Below are 20,536 nucleotides of genomic sequence, written 5' to 3'. Positions count from 1 at the left end.
AGAGGTTTTACTATTTCCTTATAGACCTGGGATCATTTGTTCTGAGGCTGTTTTTGAATTATTCATGTCAGCTGTGGCTTTTTGCTTTCAGAGACCGAAGGCAACCAGCTTCTATCGTACGGTTTCACATGCTGCTTTTCTGTTTGCGTTTAAGTTTTTTATAGGGTGCCCTTTATACAAAGGCTTTGCTGGATGCTGTGGGATTCTATCAGCCCCGCATTAAACATTAAGAATCTGTATTGTGGTTAATGCTGAGGGTTTCACACGGCAAAGAAGGCAGCTGGTGGGAGGGTGAGCCAAGGAAGCAAGGGAATGTAATAACTGAAGAGCTAATAAACCTTGGAAATAATGCCATCATTCTGCTTTGGCTTTGGAGTGCTATCACCAAGCAAAAGCCGTTTATTACTTTTGCTCCAAATGCTGTGTGTTGACTTCACAAATCTTCTGCATCTTGATGGTCTAGCTACCCAAGGACTTGAGGCTTAGACCGGTGACTTTGTGTTAGCATTTTGGTTTAAATCAGGAGAGTATCTTTGAAGGCAATTTCCTGTTTGCCCTGCCTTAATACCACTTGGATTTGGAGCACCTCATCCTGCGCAGATGGTATTTCATAGCATCATTAAGGTTGGAAAAAACCTCAAAGATCATCCAGCCCAACCATCACCACCATGCCCACTGTTTGATGTGGCTGAAGATGCACTGACAGCTGCTGGTGCTCTTTGCAAGTAGAGTGATGAGGTTATCAACAGCCCCAGACTGCTTATGGGGCTGTGGCTTTGGCTGTACAGATCTGCTCCCATCCCGTTCCCTCCTTCCTGGTGCAGACGTGGCTATGGATCTCACCAGGGTGTCCTGGCACCCCTGCAAGCTCCCATGCAGCGATGTGGTGGAAAGGGAATGCCTTTCAGGGCTAACAGGGATCCTGATGCAGGTGTTGATTGTTCTTCATAATTAGGACAGGTTTGGGATGTAGCTGTCTGTCCAGGTGACCGCACAGAGCTGCACGCTTTTTATTCCAAGCTGCATCTTGGGTGGAAGATTTTCTTCTGTTCCTCTAAAACTGGGAGTTTCAATGTCTGAATATTTTGCTAGTGGTATTCTGGTCAAAAAACTAAACACAGCTGAAGTAGGATAGGATGTTAACATAAGATAAGGAAAAAAATGTTTGCATTATGATGTTGTAACACAGAGATGTTGGAAATGAGCAATTCAAGCACTTGTAGGAAACACAGCAGCAGCACCAAGAACCAGCTCTTAGCAGCTTGTAAAGGCCCGTGCAGGGCAGGTCTTCAGGCAGCAATGCCCAATTACAGGTGATACAAGGAAATATTTTCCTCTTTGTTCTGGAGGATGTGCTTCTTTTGGATGACGTTCAAAGAATCGTAGTCCTGTTCAGAAAAAAACATCTGAGCATGATTGCGAGTACTCCCGTATTTATCATCATGTGTTCAACTGCGATAGAATCTTCCGAGTGAGAAAGTGCCGCCGATGCAATCACGTCCTGACAAGCCCCAGTGGTGAGCAGCAGACTGAGGCTGGCTGGGAGCAGGAGGAGTTTCTTTGGGTTTTCCCTGCTGATGGGTATCAGGTTAGAGGCGTAACTTTGCACGCTTTTTGGAGGCAGCTATTTCGTGGCTGCTAATCAGATTTGTAAAGTGCCATCCTGATGTTTATCTGCTCCAGGTGAAAAGCATCGCTGCCGCACACGGGATACAGTTGCTAAGCAACTGCCTTCAATTAAAACATCTTCTTAGATATCTGCAGTATACGTGAAATTAGATTTAACTCCTTGGAGCACCCCCTGAACCCAGCAGCTCCTGCCGTAGATCCTACTCCTTTTCGCTGATAATGCAAAGCTTGGGAGTGGGGTTTTGGTTCTCTCCTGGTTGTTGGTGTGACACCTGCACGTGCTTGTTGTTAAATGCATGCAGAGTTTCTGGCACCTCTCAGGAGGGAGAGAGGCTGGAGCCAAGTTCTGACTCCAGGGTTGGGCAACTTCTGTCCTTGGGTATCCGGCAGACCCATCCCCAACCTCAAAACAGAGCTCAAATCCAGCAGCTGGAGGAGTGCTCGTGGTAAGTGGGCTCCGAGTGGATGAACTTTTGGAAGCGACTTCAAGGCCATCTTCTGCAAGGAGTTTACATGAGCTGCTCTCACGTGGAGCCCGTTGCTGCCAATCAGAATTTCAGCTGCGTGACATCCCCTGAGCCTCAGGCTCCCTCCTGAAAGTGCTGTGAGGATGGATGTTGGGAGCCCCAGCAGTTTGAGCGTGCCATTGAGAAAGACAAACAGAATGGGTAGAGAGTGCTTGGAAAAGGGAGTGCTGCTGAAGGGTGGGGAGGGGATGGATACACAAGAGTGAGAGCCTTCTGTGTTGGGAAGTTTGGTAATTTTCAACTCTGGAAGTCTGCTTAGCTTAGCTAACCTCCAGTGTGCTCAAATGCCTGAATTGTGTTGAAAAACTAATAGAATCCTGAGTGTTTTCCTATGAAAAACTCATACCTGAGCTGCCTGAAGCTCTGCTGTGGGAGGCGTTGCACGGTGTGCGTGTATTCAGGGTGCACCTCCAAGTTCCTTGGCCAGACCCCATGTAGCTTTTAGGGAAGCCCGGACAAAGGGTGGAGTATTCTGCTGCTGCTTTGGAACCATCTCATGGCCACATTCCTGGATTAACACACTCTGCTGAAGGGAATGATGTTGCTTCTACATCTTGGAGGTTAGAAACTGATAGTAAGAGCCATAAATACAGAAAAAGGCAAACATTTGTTTCATTACATTTTTTTCAAGGCCCAGTGCCTTCGCCTTGACCATTATTTTGAAATGCCAAATGCTTAGCATCCTCCAGCACCATAACAGAAATGATTTGAATGCTCAGTAGTGACAGAAATTTAGTGTAAGATGTGAACTAAATCCTAGCTTTTTAAATGAGATAACTCTGCATGCCTTCTACCCTGTCACAGTACTTGTTTTATGTTGCTTTTCACAGAAGAAAAATTCTCTGCTGTTGAAGTAGAGTGTATCCCACAGTCTGTGATTGTATTTAATTTTATGTAGGAAATTGGGTGGGTTTGATGGGTGTACTTGCTCTGAAACCCTCTCTGCAACTGATTGATTGATTGATTGATTCTCAGGATTCATTTAGCTGCAGCCCATGTGCTAAAAGCACAACTGAATGGTTTTGTAATTTGCCCCTGAGATGTACCTGTGCCCATTTTTTTTAATGGGATTGTAAATTATATGCACCTTATAAGGGGACTACAGTAGACTGAACAATTGTGTTAATGACTCTAAGTGATGAACTGGGAAGGCAGGATGGAGGAGATTAGATTATTTCACCTGTGAGATTGCCAGGGGAGCATCTTTATTACTTGTCTAATTATCTTGTTGCCATTTTATTGTGGTCCCCAGTAGTGCTACAAAAGTTAGAGAAAGTTCTGCTGTGATCCCTTTGAGAGTTACAGTGCAGATGTTCTTGTCACACTGGAGTGAAATGTGGGGACATACAACATCTCTTTCTGAAGGTGCTTAAAAATTCCCATTACAGAGGTGCTCAACAGATAGGAAACCTCATACAGCTATGTCCGTTTCATCAACACAATGTCCCTACCTTGATGAATTTGCTATCTGGTTTCCATACAGCAAGCTGGATACAAGGGAAAAGAGCAACCCCTGATAAATCAAACAGATCCATTTTATGTGAAGTTGAGGGAGGAGCCAACTTAACCCTAAAATGCCATCAGCATTGGCCTTCAAGAGAAACCACACGGTTCGTGTTAGCCTGGGCAGCCCTTTTGTTAGTCTTCCTGATTTAATCGACCTCTTAGCATATTTATGCCCACCCTTAAAATGAGAATGATGTAGTTATACTTCTTGAGAGTGCTGAGAAGGTGTTTACCACCAGCTTTTGGGGGGTAACACCTAGGCTGGCTGATGCGGGTGCTGTCCTGCTGGAGGGATTTGCCCTTGAAGGACTGTCTTTCTGAAGCTGTGGTGATCTTTATGGCTGAGCAGTAGAAAACACCATATTTTGTAATCAAGAGATGCTGGGGATGGGCAGCAAGGTAGGGCAGGGCTGGGGCCTGATGTGACTTGTGCCTACGGTCTCCAGCAAGCACAGCTCAGCTGGCAAATTAATAAGTGGATTGCTGGTTTCTTAGTGTGTTTGCATAGTTACAAGCATCGGAATGAGTGAGTGGTTTCATTATTATCAGCTTGGAAAAGCTATTTCTCACGCTGAAGACAAACAGGAGAGTGCGTGGTGGAAATTACAATATACATAAAGATTAAGACCCTAATCAAAACTGCTCCGTCTGCAGTTCTTCATAACAGAGGAAATGGTGTTTCTGTGAGAGCACATGATCTTCCAGGAACCTGAAGTCTGTAGCTGCTGTCCTTCGGATCAGTCAGAAATGTCATGTGGCTGCCAACTGGCTGTGCTGGTGCCTCTGCCTCATGAACTTTGCACGAGAGGAACCACCTCAGTGACAGTGTCTCAGATGCCTAAAAATAGGAGCGGAGCATGGTGGCCATGCATCCAGGATCACTCATGGTGGCTCAGAGGTGGCTGATGCATCACTGATGTCCTCACTGCCTGTCCTGATCAGGAATATAAATCCCCACGCATGCAGTGATGGAGGACAGAGCTTCCTGGCACTCATATTTAGGTTGGAAAAGACTTCTGAGATCCCCAACCCAACCCCAGTGCACCCCACCGTGCCCACTGACCCTCAGTGCCACATCTCCACAGTTCTCAGGCACCTCCAGGGACAGTGGCTTTTCCAGCTCCCTGGGCAGCCTGTGCCAGTGCTTCACCACTCGTTTTGGAGAAGGAATGCTTCCTAATATCCAGCCATTAAACCCATGTGTGCTTTCTCCAAGCGAAGGCTCTCACTGTGAAGTTGGTGATTTAGGGACTGTGTAGTCAGTGCCACAGTGCAACGTGATGGATATTTGTGCATCACCTTGTGTTATATGGACCAAATGCACCCTGCGTGTCCTGCACTGAAACTGTCAGAAATGTGAGAAGTGTAAAAAGCATTTCTGTAATAGATGCGTGTTTTTTGTACAGTAACCTCCTGATTCCTAAAGTAGCTCATCCGTCTTCTCTTTTGTGGAAATTAGTAGACAGAACCACATGCTGAAAAGCTGAAAATTGGATTAATATTTTTTCTTTTCAGTTTTAAAACAGTCATCTGTTGTTGTCATTAGAACTAATCGGCACATGAGCTATAAAAAGAGCCACTTACTTTTTCTGGGGGAACGAAACCTCCACTGGGAGTACAGAAGATGGATCTGTCATGTCAAATTTTCCTCTGGCTTTCCCCTTCCTGGCGTGCTCAAATCCACCCTGGCTTGGTTGCAATCTCATCATATTTCTCTCAAAATTAAGCTGGACCCAACTGTAACTTGCAATGAAAACCTGAGAGGGTGATGGGGTGGCTGAATGGTGTGGGTTTCTTCCAATGGGTGCAGATCTGTGTCCTTCATTTGTAAAGAAACTAAAAGCAGGGCTGCCTGATGGCAGCCAGGGCTTGCAGGAGAGGCTGATTGCTCTATCTGTGGGGTGGGACTTGGTACCTCAGTACCTCTGGATTGCTGATTTTTATTCCAAATGGAAACTCGCCTTGAAAAACCCATTTCCTGCAGCGTGCTGTCTCAACAGCTCCTGCTCTGTGTAGGTTTTCACTGGAGGAAAGGCAGAAAACAGTGGACAGTGTATAACAGAGTCTGCTTAAGTGAAACCGCTGAGATTTCAAAGCACTGAGATTTCGTACCGGTCCACTCAGATGGGATTAAAGTCCCAGTAAAAGATTATGGCATCTCCTCATCCCATAAGTGAATGGCACCGTGCCTGCTGCTGCTTCTTGGGCAGCCAACCAATCCAAATCCAAAGATTTCTGAACTGCAGTGAGAAACTGGCTTTCCTGCCATGCAATTGGATCCAAGTGTATATTTACGTGTGTGTGCGTGCATGTGTACAAAATATCTATATGTACTTAAATTCTTTTGCTTGCCTCTGAGATGCCCTCTCTCCCTGGTCTCCCGTGGTACTCCTACTGTTTTCAGACCTTTTTACTTTGTGCTCAGACTGGCTGGAGTTTCAGAAGCACTTCAGCTGCAGGGAAGCCAAGATGTCGAGAGGTTTCTTTGTCTCCAGTTTGTTCTGTTGGCAGAAGCTGGAAGCATGTGCATTTTGAAGCAGAAGTGGTGCTGTTGGAAGCCTTGACCGCAGTGATAGCAGAAAGAAGAGGCTTTCTAAGGGAATCTCACTTGCACCTTAGTGGGATTCATCCTCGAGTGAGATCTCCAGAACTGCTGTAGCTCTGCAGCCACGATGCAGTATGTTACTCTTCCTGAGGGTGGGAGTGAAGCAGGGGAAAAAAACAACAATTTACTGATATCACAGAAAATGAGGAAGAGCTCACTGGGTCGTTCTGCAAGTGGTCCTGTCCCCTGGGAGATGTCACAGCATTGATGCTTTTCCCTTCTGGCCTTATACCACACTCAGGAGAGGACTTAATATGTCAGCTGTCCTGGGCAACCCCTGTGCAGCCAGGATGGTGGCAGAAGGATTGGGCCAGGGCTGAAGGGCAGGGCTTCCAGCAGTTTGGTCTCTATGCTGCTTTCACACTTAGGTTCGTATCAAGTCCTATCTTGATTTATTGACGATGAGGAGATAGCATCATGATTTTCAACACAGGAAAGAGGAAAAAGCAGATAGTATGCCTACAGGGTATAAACAAGGAAGAAGGGAGGTTACCACAAAGAAAATGAAAATATTACCAATTCATGCATGTGTGAAGTGTTCTGGGGAATATGAGGCAATCACAGCCCATGAGAACTTCCAACAGTAAGGAGTAAAACTGAGAAATAATGCAGCACAGAATTTATCTTCAGCAGAACAGTATACTCGCTGCCCTAGAAAAGCTTTTCCACCTCTGCCTCACTGAGTTTTCAGTGGAAGGACCGATGGAGCCGCCCATGAGCCAGCCTTGGCTTCTGGCCTCTGAGGCCCCAGCAGCTCCTCAGCTGGAGCAGTCCTACAAGCATAACTTTGATTCTCAGGAACATAGGAAATGAGCATCATATCTCACTAATATCCAGAATCACGAGCATGAAGCTGCTGGAGTTCATTGCCTCATTGCTGCTGTTGCCCTGCACTCTGTCTCAGCTCCTACTGCCTGTGCCCATCCCACCATGCTCAGGTTACTGCTCACCTCCTTCCAGCCTGGGTCATGTCAGTGGTGCCAGCCCTGTCCTTGGCCTGATTTGCTGTTTGGTGTGGTGCTTCCTTCCTGGGGACACCCTTGGGTTTTGACTGGTGGGGAAGGATGGGTGTGCGGGCAGAGCTGGCACACACTCACTGCCCTGCACCCACTGGAGCAATGTTTGTAGCCGAGGGCCTGTGAAAAGTCTGGAGGAGTGATATGAGCATCTGAAGTTGCTTGTTATTAATTAGTGGTTAATAACCACACTCCATTTTAACTAATCCTGATGTACAAGAGAACAAGAAGAGCTTTTCCTTCTCTGGAGGGACCACAACCAGATGGATAGAGTATGTGCAAGATTGGAGCTCATGGACCGGGGTCTGAGTGGACTGCCTTGCTGTGTCTCCCTGCAGCAGCTCATGTGTTTCCACCATGCTAAGTCATATTTTGTTCCTAAGTCTGTATGTGCAACTGAATTAGATTGAGGTGACTCCATAGATGGCGTGATTTTTTTCAGTGTGATCTGGTGAATCGCTCTAACAGCTGTGGATTGCAGAGCCCCTGCAGCTATGTTAATCGTGTGCACTTAATGTACTTTCCTTGAATATTCATAGCTGAAGTGTTCCCTATTAGGTTGCCTGGTAGGGCTTCCCCCTCCCACCCTCAGTACACAACAGCCTCTATCATCTGCTGTCTCTTTTTGTTCTGAGATATGGAGCTGCCATCTGACGTTTAATTACCGATGTTACTGGCTGCTCAGTGTGCACAGGGTGCTGTGATAGCTGCTGTGCTCCAGCCCTTGAAGGGGATGCAGAGGCACTGCGGGGAAGAGCGAGGATCAGACAGAGCCCAGCAGAAGTGCTGTGCACAGAGGTGCTGCTGCAGCCCAGCAGGAGAACTGGTGATGCTTCCCAGCACCCTCAAGCACTACAGATGTCACAGTGGGTTAGGAGGTCCCTTCCAACCCAAGCTCTTCTGTGACATGTTTGAATAGCTGCCCTTAGTTATGAATTGGGAAAACAAGTCTTCTCTGCTGCTGTTTTGGGGTTCTCCTGGGCTTGGGGGGCCTTTCTGCCTCAGTCTCCATCTCTGCTCCCTGGTCAAGTGCCGTTGCACAGCGATGGGCAGAGCTCTGAGGCAGAGATGCTCCAACAACTGCACGTGTGTCCAAAAAGGATTCTCAATGTTAATTTCTAACACGTGGCCTCTGCCCTGATTTCTCTGAGCTGGTACAAACCCATGGGTATAAATAGCTCCAGTGACCTGAATGGGTATTTTTGGGCACAGCGACGGCACACACTCTCTGCCTGCTATTTCCAGGTAAATATTTCTCTAGGCATGACTTAGCATGTGTAGGAGTCTTCCCTTAGACTCTAATATTGGCCTTTGGAAGCAAACGTTTCCAAAACGGACTTTAGCGATCAGTGCACTTACTGCTTGAATATTTATTTCCCAAAGGTAAGCGTGGCTTAGAATCATCCTGGAAATGTTTTTTCCTTTCCTAAGTGGCCTTGTGAAGAAGACACCTCTCTGCCTTTACTGGGCAGGCTGGGGAGCCCTTTGTGGGGCGGGGACATGGCTCAGTGGGCATGGTGGGGATGGGATCAGTTAGCCTTGATGATCTTAGAGGTATTTTCCAGCCTTAATGATTATACATATTTCTGCAGCTCCACAAGTGCTCTTAACATCTGTTTTCCACTGAAGTAGGAAAATGAAATCTGCAATAAATTTTACAGTATGTTTACATTCTACCAAGTTTTATGGAGGCACCGTAATTCATCGCGTATTCCAACAGAAGCATGGATCTCTTCCAGTTTAATATTCCCAAGCCTGAGTTTGCAGCTGGGTCGCTCCTGGTGTGACCTGTGCCAAACATCTCCCCCTTGGCTGCTGTCACCACCCGGGGTCCGGGTGCAGCAGCAGAGCTGGCCCACAGCCGTGGTTGCAAGGAGCAATAATCAATGCTTCATGTTTAGTGACGCAAAACTGAAATTAGTATGGATTTTATGTCTCCTTCTCTTCCCAATTATGCAAACGTTACTGTGCCCCTTTTGTAGTTGCTTTCTGTTATGGCTTTTAGACAGGCAGGCTGGTGATGTTTAATTGAAAGACTGAATAGTCAAAAATGTCACAACTGATTTTGCTTTTTACTTTTTTTTAGTTCTGTCTTCACCCTTAGGTTAATAGAAAATGATGTCAAACACAAGAAGTGATTTATGTAAGTTGTGCAGGTTTTGTCACCCAGGGCTATATATAAAGTCAATTGCAAATTGTTTTCACGTTCTAAATTACCTTACAGTGCTCTGGGACACGCTGAAAAAATGACCAGCAGAGTAGTATGGGAGAATAAAGGTTATCTTCTGAACCAAACTGTGCTTCGAGGAAAACAATTTTGGAAGTCGCTTATTTTTAATGCGTTGGGAAAAACAGTTCCTTGGAGCAAGCACAAAAAGGGAAGGCAAAGCCAAGGAGTTTGAGGACTGGATTATTTCCAGTGGCAGGTTATGGGGGAGCAGCTGGGCTCCTGCGTCACGTATAGTGCTTCATCTGTGTGTCAGGGGGACGGCCCCAAGGCCAAAGGCTGGAGCAGGGCTGAGCAGAAACCCAGCTTGTCGTCCTGCTGAATCTGGGCTATGCATTAAACATGCTTTGCAGTAATGGTCTAAAGCTGTGAGGCAATGAAAGCTGTATTAGGAGCGAAGCAGCTACCGGCTGTGATCTCGCTTCATGTCGAGCAGCGCAGAGCCGTGTTCAAGATTAAAAAGCACCAGGTGAAATCTCTGTTTCACAAAATCAGTTGTGTTTGAAAAAGCGCTGCCAGATCTGCTGGGCCCCAGTGACAGCCATGGTGTCACTGGAAGCACAAGTGCAGGATTCATCCTGGGGTAATGAAAATATCCCCATTTTTCTTTGTTAATGTTCTCAGCTCTCCTCAGAATCCCTCATCCCCTCACAAGATGCTTATAGGCACATTGCCCCTGTCCCTGCCTCTCAGTAGCTCTTGCTTTTCTATCTAATTCCCAATGTAATGAGGTAAGAGAAGTCATGGGTTGACATATTTGTGTTTTCATGAATTTCTAACCTCCCAGCATGCTTTCACTATTAGCCAGTTGATAATCTCCAGGGCAATATGTTTATGGTATGTGTTATAAGGGAGGATAGAGTTGAACCTTCATGGGTAAATGAGGTGGGAATGGACCAGTGCTCTTCTCCTCCAGTGGCTTTGAGAACAAGCCATGCTCTGCAGTGTGTCCTGCCGTTCCCCATCCTGCAGTCAACCACCATCTGCAGTTCAGCTCATGGCATCTCTGTATTGAAGCAGGATCCGATGCAAATACCCTGGTGAAGGTGTCAGGCTGGAAGTCTCTCTTAATTATGCAGCTGAATATGGCTTGATTGCAGAACAAAGGAAAGCGCCCGTTGGTATGAGACAGTGCTCGTTACCTCTTACCATCTCCTCTCAAGTCACAGCAGCCGTGCACCTAACAAGCAAAAGGATGCTTTCCTCTTTCACTCTGCCCCTCTCTTTTTGTAGGTCTAATATTTATGTGCTGGGTATGTCCATAAAGATGTTGATTTCTTTGTAGCTGTTGTGTACGTTGGGTAGTGTGCCATGAAGCTGCTACCTGAGGGAACATTGTGCTTAGTGGTTGGATACAAGTAGAGGGGATCTCCAGTATCAGCTCATGAGCACATTGAAACACTTCTCTCTCTTCTTGCAGGAAGAGCTCAGAAGGCTCCAGAACACTCTGGAACAGGTCAATGATGGCAAATACTTGTTTCAAAGGTAAGGGTGTGATTTCCACTGTGTCTCATACATGTGTTTTTTATTGTACGTGTGTTTTTTCACTTGGTAATATGCTGGATCTTCAAGATCTTGCATCTATCCCATAAACAATTCTTATTTTTAGGTACAGGAGGATAATTTCTGAAAACTGCTGCTGATTGGGTGATGTAATTAAGTGTCCAGTTAAAGTCTCAAAATAACTCCGCAGGTTGGGGTCTAATCTTACAAATCTTTGTGCAAAGACCTTTCATTCATGTCGCCAGTCCCATCCAAAGCAGTGTCCCAAGTGTGTTTGATTTTTATCTTCTAACATCTTAAAAAATTGCTTTCTCAAAGCAATCAGTTTGCAGCACCAACTCTTCAGTCACCATATATCACAAAGAATTTTTCTTCATCTTCTTGTATGGCTTCTGCTGATGTAATTCATTTGCTGCCAGCATTACCATTGTTACTTTCCATTTTACTCTCCAGCTTTTCAAACGTAGCCCCAGGGATGAAAGTTAATTTAGCAAGAATATCTACTATATTTGCCAGTGTTTTTGTTTGCAGCAGCTTCTTTGCTGGCCGTGCCTGTCTCTGGGGCTGGCATCTGGGTGGCTCAGTGCAAAAAGGTGCAAGGACTCGAACATGCCCCAGTCTGAGATCTGGGTCCAAATTTCTACTTCTTGTTAAGTGAAGTTGGGCTGGACACGGGGATCCAGACGCCTTCCCCCAGAGGCAGCAGCTCATGAAAACGAGCAGCTCTTGTATGGTCTTGTCAAGTTTTCTGAATTAATTCACAGCGATTGCAAAAGTGTCATGCTGAGACACATGAAACCCATTTTCTCTTCTGTTTCATAGCCATCAGCTTGCCATGGATGAAGAAAACAACATTGAAAAATATCGTATCAACTTACAGCCCTTGGAAACAAAAGTGAAAATGTAAGTAACCAGGAATGTGGTTTCTGCATTTAAGTGCTGCTGAGTTTATCAAATTCCTGAACCTCAAAACCCAGGACATGTCCATCCCCTGTTTCTGTGCAGTTCTAAGTATAATGAAGCAGAGCGTGGAGCAGGTTGTGCTTGAGCCCCAAAGTCACTGATTCTGAGCTGTCAATGTGGAGTGTTACGCAGTTGTACATACTGAAGTTCACTGTCAATTGAAAAGCTGCACCTAATTTGCTTTACATGTTGTTAAAACATTAATGGTGTCTTAAAATAATAAGAGGATGTGAAGCTTCAAATTAAAATCCAGACACTGTCTTTTAGGCATGCCAATACAAGGCCAGTGAAAAGAAAAGCCTAGAGGGCTTCTGAGGAGGGTAGCTATACCTTAACTTCAGTTTATTTGTGTGCTTTAAAATGGAAAGTACATGTAAGCATAAATATGTAAACACTACTGATACATGTTTTGCAGTGGAGCGTGGAGCTGAGGTGATGCCAAGTATGAATGCTTGAGGTGTGAGGACGCGAATTCTTTTGTAAAGCAAAATGCATTTACTGGAAGCTCCTCCACTGGCATTTGCCTCTGGGGGCTTTAGTTGGTATTTCTGTCCATCTTAAAGCTGTTGTATGAAAACAGCATGGGGCTTGACCCACACAAATTGCTCTAAAATGCATGTTGTCCCCTGGCACAATGTGAGGCCTCTGTTGCTGTTACCTGGGAGCAGGGCTGACCCCCACCTCCCCACAACCCCCTTCAGAGAGCTGGAGAGAGCCATGAGGTCTTATCAGTGACTTCTGGGGGCTCACTTGTGGAGCTGGGAGAAGTGACACCTTAACTCCTACAAAGGCAAGGTGGAAAAAAGTATCCCTAGGACAACGAACATCTGCAGGAAAGGCTTTGGATCCTTTGGGTTATGTCAGAAAGCACGTGAAGGGCTCCTTGAGGGAGGAAGGAGCATGGTCCATATTTCAAACCTCCAAAGTTGCCAGCAGGAGTGGGGCTGGGGGACACAGCAAGGAGAGCCCAGGCTGGTGCTGAGCCCCCAGGACTGTGCTGTGCTGCTGGGAGAGCAGCCGGGGAGCTCTGCAGCTCCTGCAGACCTGAGAGCACGCCGAAGTCAGGGTGCTGCACTTGAGTAACAGTGTAGGTATAACTGATTTTGTCTGCCAGTGAATCAAACGTGAAAAATCCCAGAAAGGAGCATTTCAGTCTCGTTACACTGCAGTGCTTCAGATGAGTCGCGGGTCAGAACTTAGCCCTGCTTTTCCATGGGGCTGGCAGATTGGTCTCTGATTTCCTTTCATATCCATATTGTTAGCAGCACGGATTTGATAGCGAGCATCTCCGGCGGTGCTGCACTGCCACCTGCCGAGCTGCAGCCTGGGGAAACTGCTCCAGAGCACTGCCTGGGCAGGTGCTCAGGGGCTGAGGGCTTGGCTGGCCTTCCCCCTCCTCACAGACCCCAGTGGGGTGTTAGGAATGTGGTCGAAGCTCAGGGTTTGCAAGCAGAGCTCCTGCTGCACACCCACACGTTGCTCTGGAGCAGTTTTAAGTTCCAGTAGCAGTGGGAGGGGGAATTCAGAGGGTGCTCTGAAGGGCCAACCACATCTGCATTGCAGTCTTCATCGCTGGTGTAAGTGTAAGGTTTTTAATGCTGTTCATTCCTTTAAGCAGATAATTGTCTTCCCCTTTGTTTGCAAGCAGTGAGAGAATTGCTGAGTTAAGTACAGTCTTAGATTTAAACTCGCACAAGTGATTTAAGGATTTGGGATACAGAATCGTATCTACTTAGTAGGCATCCCAAGGTACACCAGCAGTGCATAATATAAAGCCTCCAGAGATAGTGAAGAATTCCGTCTGCTTACCAAGTGCCTCAAGATACACCAGCAGTGGCTAATGGAAGTCCTGCACACTGTAGCAATGCGTGGTAATTTTCCAAAGCAAAGCACTCAAAGATACGGCCACCACCACCTGCCTCTTGCTGTATCCCTTCCTGTGGATGTGTTCCCCAACTCTGTGCTTTGCTGTCTGCCCAGCATCCAGCGTGCATGGCGGGAGTACCTGCGGCGCCAGGACCTGCGCCCCGAGCACATGGGCAAACGCAGCCCCTCCCCACCCTCCCTGTCCTCGGACAAGATGAGCAGCTCCATCAGCATGAACACCTTTTCTGACAGCAGCACACCGGTGAGTGTGGCCTTGGTCTCTGTGCTCCTTTTTGCTGGTTCTCATTGAGGGCTCTGTGGGAAATGAAAGTGGTTTCAGCATCTCAAACGCTTGGTGCTGTGCAAGTGAGGTGTAGGTCTTGGAAATGCTGTGTACTGCGCACAGCAGTGGTACTCGTGGGAAGAAAAGATGTTTCCAAAGTGTTTGTTTTGCTGTCGGAGGCAAAGATCTTCACATGGGCATGTGTTTGGCATTGTGAGTTGGTGTTCTCCAAAAAGAAAAAGTGGCAAATTCTGGTGTTCTCCCAAGAAACCAATGTATTTTCTGGCATCATTTTGTTTTGCTGAAAGAGACTTGGGGAAGCTGATCCAGGGATTAAGATTAAACTTGACTTTGGAAGCAATGCAGTGCCTTGCAGACTGGGAAGCTATCAGTGGATGCTGTGCTTCTCTTGTCACAGCCACTTTAAACCAGGAGCCCAAATACAGAGCCAATTTTAGAAAATGTTATGTGGCTTTGTGACTGTCCCTAGAGTTGTTTTTTTTTAGGTCAATAAATCAGCAGATAGATATCAAGCCTATAAATACTGCTTTCAGCTTGGAGACAGCATCCATCCGTTTTGAGGACACGGTGGACCTGAGTGCACAAATTCAATAGTTTCACAAAATACGGGAGGTAAAAATGGGGCTCTTAAAACAGATGGAGCCTCTGTGCAAGGAGGTGGTGGTGGTTAGTTTAACTGCACCTTCAGAGCTGAGTCCAAAGCTGGAAAAATGCCATGTGCTGTAGAACACAAAGTGGTCCCAGAGGTCCACTATGACTTTTTTTTGTGCTTCTGGTCTATGAGTTAGGAGGACGATTCGACCCTTCCTCCGTTGGGCCGTGTTATCCAGGTTAGACCTGACAAGAGAAGTGGCAGAGTGCTTCCTGCAGCTGCTATTTCTGTTGGGAAGGTGGCATCAGGTTTGACAGCATTTAATGAATTATTACTGAGAGCACTGCTTTATTTTTAGGTGCCTCGTGTTCGTAGCTGGAGGCCAGGATGATCAAGTGTCTTAGTATTGGGCTATGCACTGTGTCTCCTGTATTAAGCAAATCATGCTCCTGTAATGTGATATAAATAACTTGGGGGCTCTCTGTTGCCTGCTGGGGGGCCAGGCGTGTTGCAGGGGCTGTGGGGTGGAGGCACAGCCACCACCAGAGGTCCCCCCTGCCCCATGCACGGAGCTCCTGTGGGGTCCCCAATCCTCTGCGGGAATCTCCTTGGGGAAAAAAAATAAGTTTTCTCGGCACTTTTACGTCTTTTAGGAAAATGAGTACATCTGGGGGTTACAGTGGTGTGAAATGTGCAGCTTGAGACTCTAGGATAACTACATAGCTTACTACATATACTACATAAGGTTCTACAAAGCAACATGCAAGGCTTTGCAATTGGGTCGAGGACACAGGTATATATAAAAACTGGGAGAACACCTTGAGAGAAGCCCTGCCTGTGGCAGGGGGTTGGAACTTAGTGATTCTTGAGGTCTTTTCCCACCCAAGCCATTCCACTGTTATTCCATTCAATGTTTAGGAGATCTGATCTGGAAGTGGGTGAGCAGAATGAGGAAATAACCAGTCCATTTGCCAAGTCCTCAATTTGACCCACAGTCCAGAACAAGAACTTAGAGAAATGGGGCAGAGACATTGTAATGCCATTTAATTTGCAGTGTTGCTGCTGCCCTAATAAATATTCTTATGGCAAGTCTTTGTGTAAAAGTACACTGTGCTGAGCAGCATGGAGTCTCCCAATGAAAAATTTGGAAGAGAGAGAAAGTCAAAATAAAATTTGTACTCCCTGGAGAGGTTTTTCATCTCTTTTCCAAAGAGGCAGAATGCAACTAGCATGCCAAAATATGTTAGCAATAAGCAGTGATTTGCAGATGGGAGAGAAAAATTTATGAAGTATTTTGAGAAACCACTGTCACAACAGAGCCACTTAATTCAGCTGAAATCTAATCCTGGTTTTCAATTTCCTTTCACTGTACAAACCTCCTGGTGCTCTGCTCGGCTGCGTCGTACATACTTCTGGGGGTGAAAAAGTAGTTGACTACTTGAATAATGAAAGACAGACAGAATCTCACATCCACAAAACAAATGAGAGCCTGTAGGCTAACAAATGCAGATTACTGCAGCAGGATGGGTATTGAAACGCATGCACCAAATATCTGTTTGTACCTGTGCATGGGACCAGCAGTTGTGATGAAGCAGAATTGTGGAAATCTTAATTGGGTGAATAATACCTAAATACAGAATGCCAGCACGTGCAGCAGGTCTGTGGCTGGAGAGCCATTTGTACCTGAAAGAGAAGATCTTTGAGCTGTTTTCCACTATTACTACAAATCTCCCGAGATATTTGTAAGGGGAAATGATGAATTACTTGGGCTGATACAAGTCAGAGTTTTTTTTTTTCTCCCTCTTGCCCTTTGAACTTTTCTGTTCTTAGTGAATAAGATAAAATGTGCAGATCGGTAGTAAAAGAACTGGTTGAAACTGGGAAACTGAAATCCTGTGAAAAGCCTGTATATCCAATCAAAAATGCTGAGTTAAAGACACGGCCTTCTTGCAGCACACACACAGCTTGAGTGCAGCATGGGAGGAAGGACAGTGTGCCCACAACTGAGTAAAATGATTCTAACCCAAAGGTATCATCACCTGTGACTCAGACTGAGAAGGAAATGGTGAAGATGAATTTCAAAGGCATGGAAGATTTTCTGCTATTTAGTCAAGCAAAGTGCCATAAGTCTCTAAGAGACAAATGAATGTCTTCTATGTCATTATCCACACCAGCACAACATTTTAAAGACTCTTAAAGACTTTTAAAGACTTTTAATTGACTCCCTTTTAAAACATCAGGCCAAATTGTCGGAGTGCCCGCTAAACTGCTCTTGGGTAAATTTGACTTTTCTGATTTTAACCATAATTGATACCAGTTACGTAGTGATAAAGTTCTACCTGAAAGGAACAAATCCTCTTCTTTCTCCTCTCCCCCTCTCCTGATATCATTCTTGGCAGTGGGGAAAAAAAGCAATGAATCCATCTCAAAGTGATGTGCTGTAGTATACAGTGCTCCCTTGGGCCTTCCTCCCAGTAGAATATGGATATAATGATCAGAATGGATGTAACTTCAGTGATGAGATGGGAAACAGATTTTTCCTGTTAGAGTACAGTTTTATAGGCCACGAGGAAGGGATTTGCCAACTGTGTGTGTGTATGTAGTACAGGCGATTTTCTAGCTGTTGGAAAATGCCTACTGTCAATCGCTTGTCAGATTACTGCATTAGAAGCACACAGTAAGCATCTATACCATATCCAGTTACTTCTGTTTTCCTTTTTTTTTTTTTTTTAATGAGGGAAAAGAAAAAAAAAAGAGAGGAAAAAAAAGAGAGCAACAAAACAGTTTGAAAATAACCTTATTTTCTTTCTTTCTTTTTCCTGTGTAGAAAGGTGGCAGAATTTAGCTTTCTCCTGTGGTCCATGGCTGAATTCCTGGTTTTATTTTCCATCAGAAATAAACAGTGTCTGTAGCTGCTCAGAAAAAAAAAATGATGATGCCAGATACGTCCCACTGGCAGTTGGCTGCGGGTATGACCTTGTTTTCTGATAACATCCTGTCTCTTCAAATGGTTCAGTCGCAAAGACATAATCTGTGAAAGCCACCAAAAACCTGATAATCCTCAACAGACAGGCAAAAGCTAGTGCGAGACATCCCTGAGTCCAGACTTCATACAGAATTGCCGTGGGTTGTTGGCTTTTATTTATTTATTTATCCACTTATTTTTAATCTAATCTGAAACACTGGCGTGGAAGTGAGTGAGTTTTTGGCCCCGTTCTGGGTAGGAGTGGTCCCGGGGCCCTTCAGCACTGCGGACAGTGGCTCCGCGGATCTTTCAGCACTGCAGACAGCTCCTCATCTCTCCAGCGCGGGGCTGGGGCTGCCCTGGGGATGGGGCTGCTGTTCGTTCCCAAGATTTTCCTTCCCTTAGGCTGGAGCGGATGCAAATACAACATAGAACAAATACACATCAAGCGCAAGATTTCTACTTTGCCTCACTAGGCTTCCTGGACAATGAAAGTCATGTTACTTCAAGACAATGACAATGTCATAGAATCACAGAACTGTAGGGGCTGGAAGGGACCTCTAGAGGTCATCGAGTCCAACCCCCTGCAAAGCAGCTCCCAGCCCAGGTTGCACAGGTAGGCATCCAGAGAAGGAGATTCCACCACCTCCCTGAGGAGCCTGTTCCAGTGCTCCATCCAGAACATAATATTCTCTTGTGTTCAGGACAAAATGGCAACGTGCACAAAATGAAATGCAGTAGGTTCTGTCTGAACACAAGGAAATACAGCTTGAAGGCGACTGAGCACTGGCACAGCTTGTCAAATTCTGGAGTTTCCTTTCTTGGTGCTATAGGGAAACCATCTGATGTGGGCAGCTCACTCCAGGTAGCTGTGCTCAAGCATGGGGTTGAGCTAGGTGACATCCAGAGGTGTCTTCCAGTTTCAGCCATTCTTTAATTCTGTAAAGTAATAGGTAGGAATTGGAGCAAAGTAGTTGAGCACAGAGCATATTAAATCAGAGATAATATAGACAGCTGCAAAGAAATGTTTGTAACTTGTTGTATTCTTAATTAAGACTCTTATCTGACTGAATTTCTTGCAGCTTTGGGAATTTGGGCTGCAATAGAAAAATCCACTTAGTAAGAATTAGCAGATAATTTATTTAGCTTACTTTTGGAGGAGGGAGTAAAATAGAAGATAAAAGACACTGGTATTTGACTTCTTCATAAAAGTTTTTATTATTATTTTATACAGCTTTACTAGGTTCCACTGCTTAATTTGTGTGTACATCATTTTCTATACTACAAACTCAAAATAGTTATTTTTATGCAGATTTGGTAGTGAAATCCATACCTACTCCCTGTGTCCAGGATTGAAGTGGATTTTACATTAAATCATAACACTTACATTGTGCCAGTGGTTGTAGCATGTGGGCAAACATCACTGCTGAAAATCAACAGTTCAGAACGTTTTTGTCACAACATCCAAATTTCTGTAGAAGGGGAAAAAATAATACAATAGCCACACTGTTACTACACGCTGCTCATGGAAAATTATTTAACTCTTTAATAGCAGTTTGCTTTCCTTGTAGCTATTTCCAACCTTTTAACAGATGTTATTTCATCCAGACGAGAATCATAGTTTAAATATATTTTCCCTTGTTTTAGTACTGGTTACCTTCAGTGACTGGGAGCTGCAGTGTAGCCTGAGAGTTCAGAAGTGTGTCAGTTTTTGGACAGAGTCTTGGGCAGTGCCATATGTTTTCAAATTTAAAGTGCTTGATTAAATGTTGTTGACCTTGTGGCTTAGGAAAAAATGTCCTGGATGCTTTATAACATCATATATTTATAAACTATGTCACCTTTAGCTAAAGTGATCCTGGCTTTGTGTACTGCGAGGCAGTTCCATTTAGAAGCAGGAAAAAGGTCTAGAGTCAAATCTAGCCTTTGTTGACAGCAGGTTTAAAACTTCTTTTGGCTTCATGTAGCCTGAGTGTAGTCCCCAGGGCCTGTGTCTGGAGGATGTTGGGATGTTGGGGTTTTGTGTATTATTATTGAAGGGGCTCTGACCTTTGGGTCCTGGGAGGTTGTCTCATTGTTCCCATTTGTAGCATAGATTGTACAAATGTTAATGCTTATTTTGAAGGATGAACAATGCCTGTGCTGCAGCTGTGAGACTTGCATGTTTCCTGCTATATCCTGTCTGAAATGGTTTTGCAGCATGCTTTGGTTAAAAGACTGATACAAAAGGGGGAAGTGGCAAAATCAAGTGACATCAACTGTGTTTTCCTGCCCAGCCCCATAGCAGATGGCTATGGGTGAGTTTGAAGGGTGTTTCTCTTGTCTCTAGAGCTGACTTCCTCAGATACCCAGTAGAACTGTGGCTGTGATATCCTACACTTTAGTGCCATTTGAACTGTAATTACTGCTTTGTTGCAGAACTCACACTCTGACCTAATGACATAAACCATGAAGCTTTTTAGTTCTCACTAAGTCAGAGCAGATCAGTGTGTGCTGTGTCACTTGGAGCAGCTCTTACAACTGGCTGAAGATGGTGCACCAGGAAAGGAGGCCAGGTTCATCAAACCTGCTGTCTGGGACTTTCCTCACCTTAAGACAGTCCTCCATTTCCCATTTTTCCTCCCATTCTGTTATTCTCTCCATCACTCTCTGCTTTCTGCACCCCACCACTGCTCTCGGCCTCCCCTGTACGCAACTGTGAATGTTTTCTGATTTGAGTATAGCATAATTACTCTAAATATTCCTCTCACTGCAAGCCATCTCTTGGCTGAAAAGAGGGCCCTCAACTGATTCTCTCCCCCTTTTTCTTCCCTTTGGAGCCTTTCCTGTTCTG

The 20,536-nt window shown here is 45.3% G+C and overlaps 1 protein-coding gene across 2 annotated transcripts in view; it reads left to right on the top strand.

The window, feature by feature from the left end:
• Positions 1 to 20,536, top strand: part of SCHIP1 (schwannomin interacting protein 1) — a 128,646-nt gene that overhangs the window by 39,525 nt on the left and 68,585 nt on the right. For both annotated transcript variants that reach the window (XM_065747865.1, XM_065747866.1), the window contains exons 2-4: positions 10,931 to 10,995; positions 11,836 to 11,916; positions 13,957 to 14,104. In XM_065747865.1, coding sequence (XP_065603937.1) covers positions 10,931 to 10,995; positions 11,836 to 11,916; positions 13,957 to 14,104 — 294 coding nt within the window. The remainder of the gene's footprint in view (positions 1 to 10,930; positions 10,996 to 11,835; positions 11,917 to 13,956; positions 14,105 to 20,536) is intronic.

This window comes from Cyrtonyx montezumae, unplaced genomic scaffold (genome assembly GCF_038088225.1).
Source record: "Cyrtonyx montezumae isolate F1298 unplaced genomic scaffold, pur_monq_1.0 scaffold_5, whole genome shotgun sequence".
Classification (NCBI taxonomy): domain Eukaryota; kingdom Metazoa; phylum Chordata; class Aves; order Galliformes; family Odontophoridae; genus Cyrtonyx; species Cyrtonyx montezumae.
Note: the sequence above shows the minus strand (reverse complement) of the source record. Positions and strands in the feature narration are given on the sequence as shown.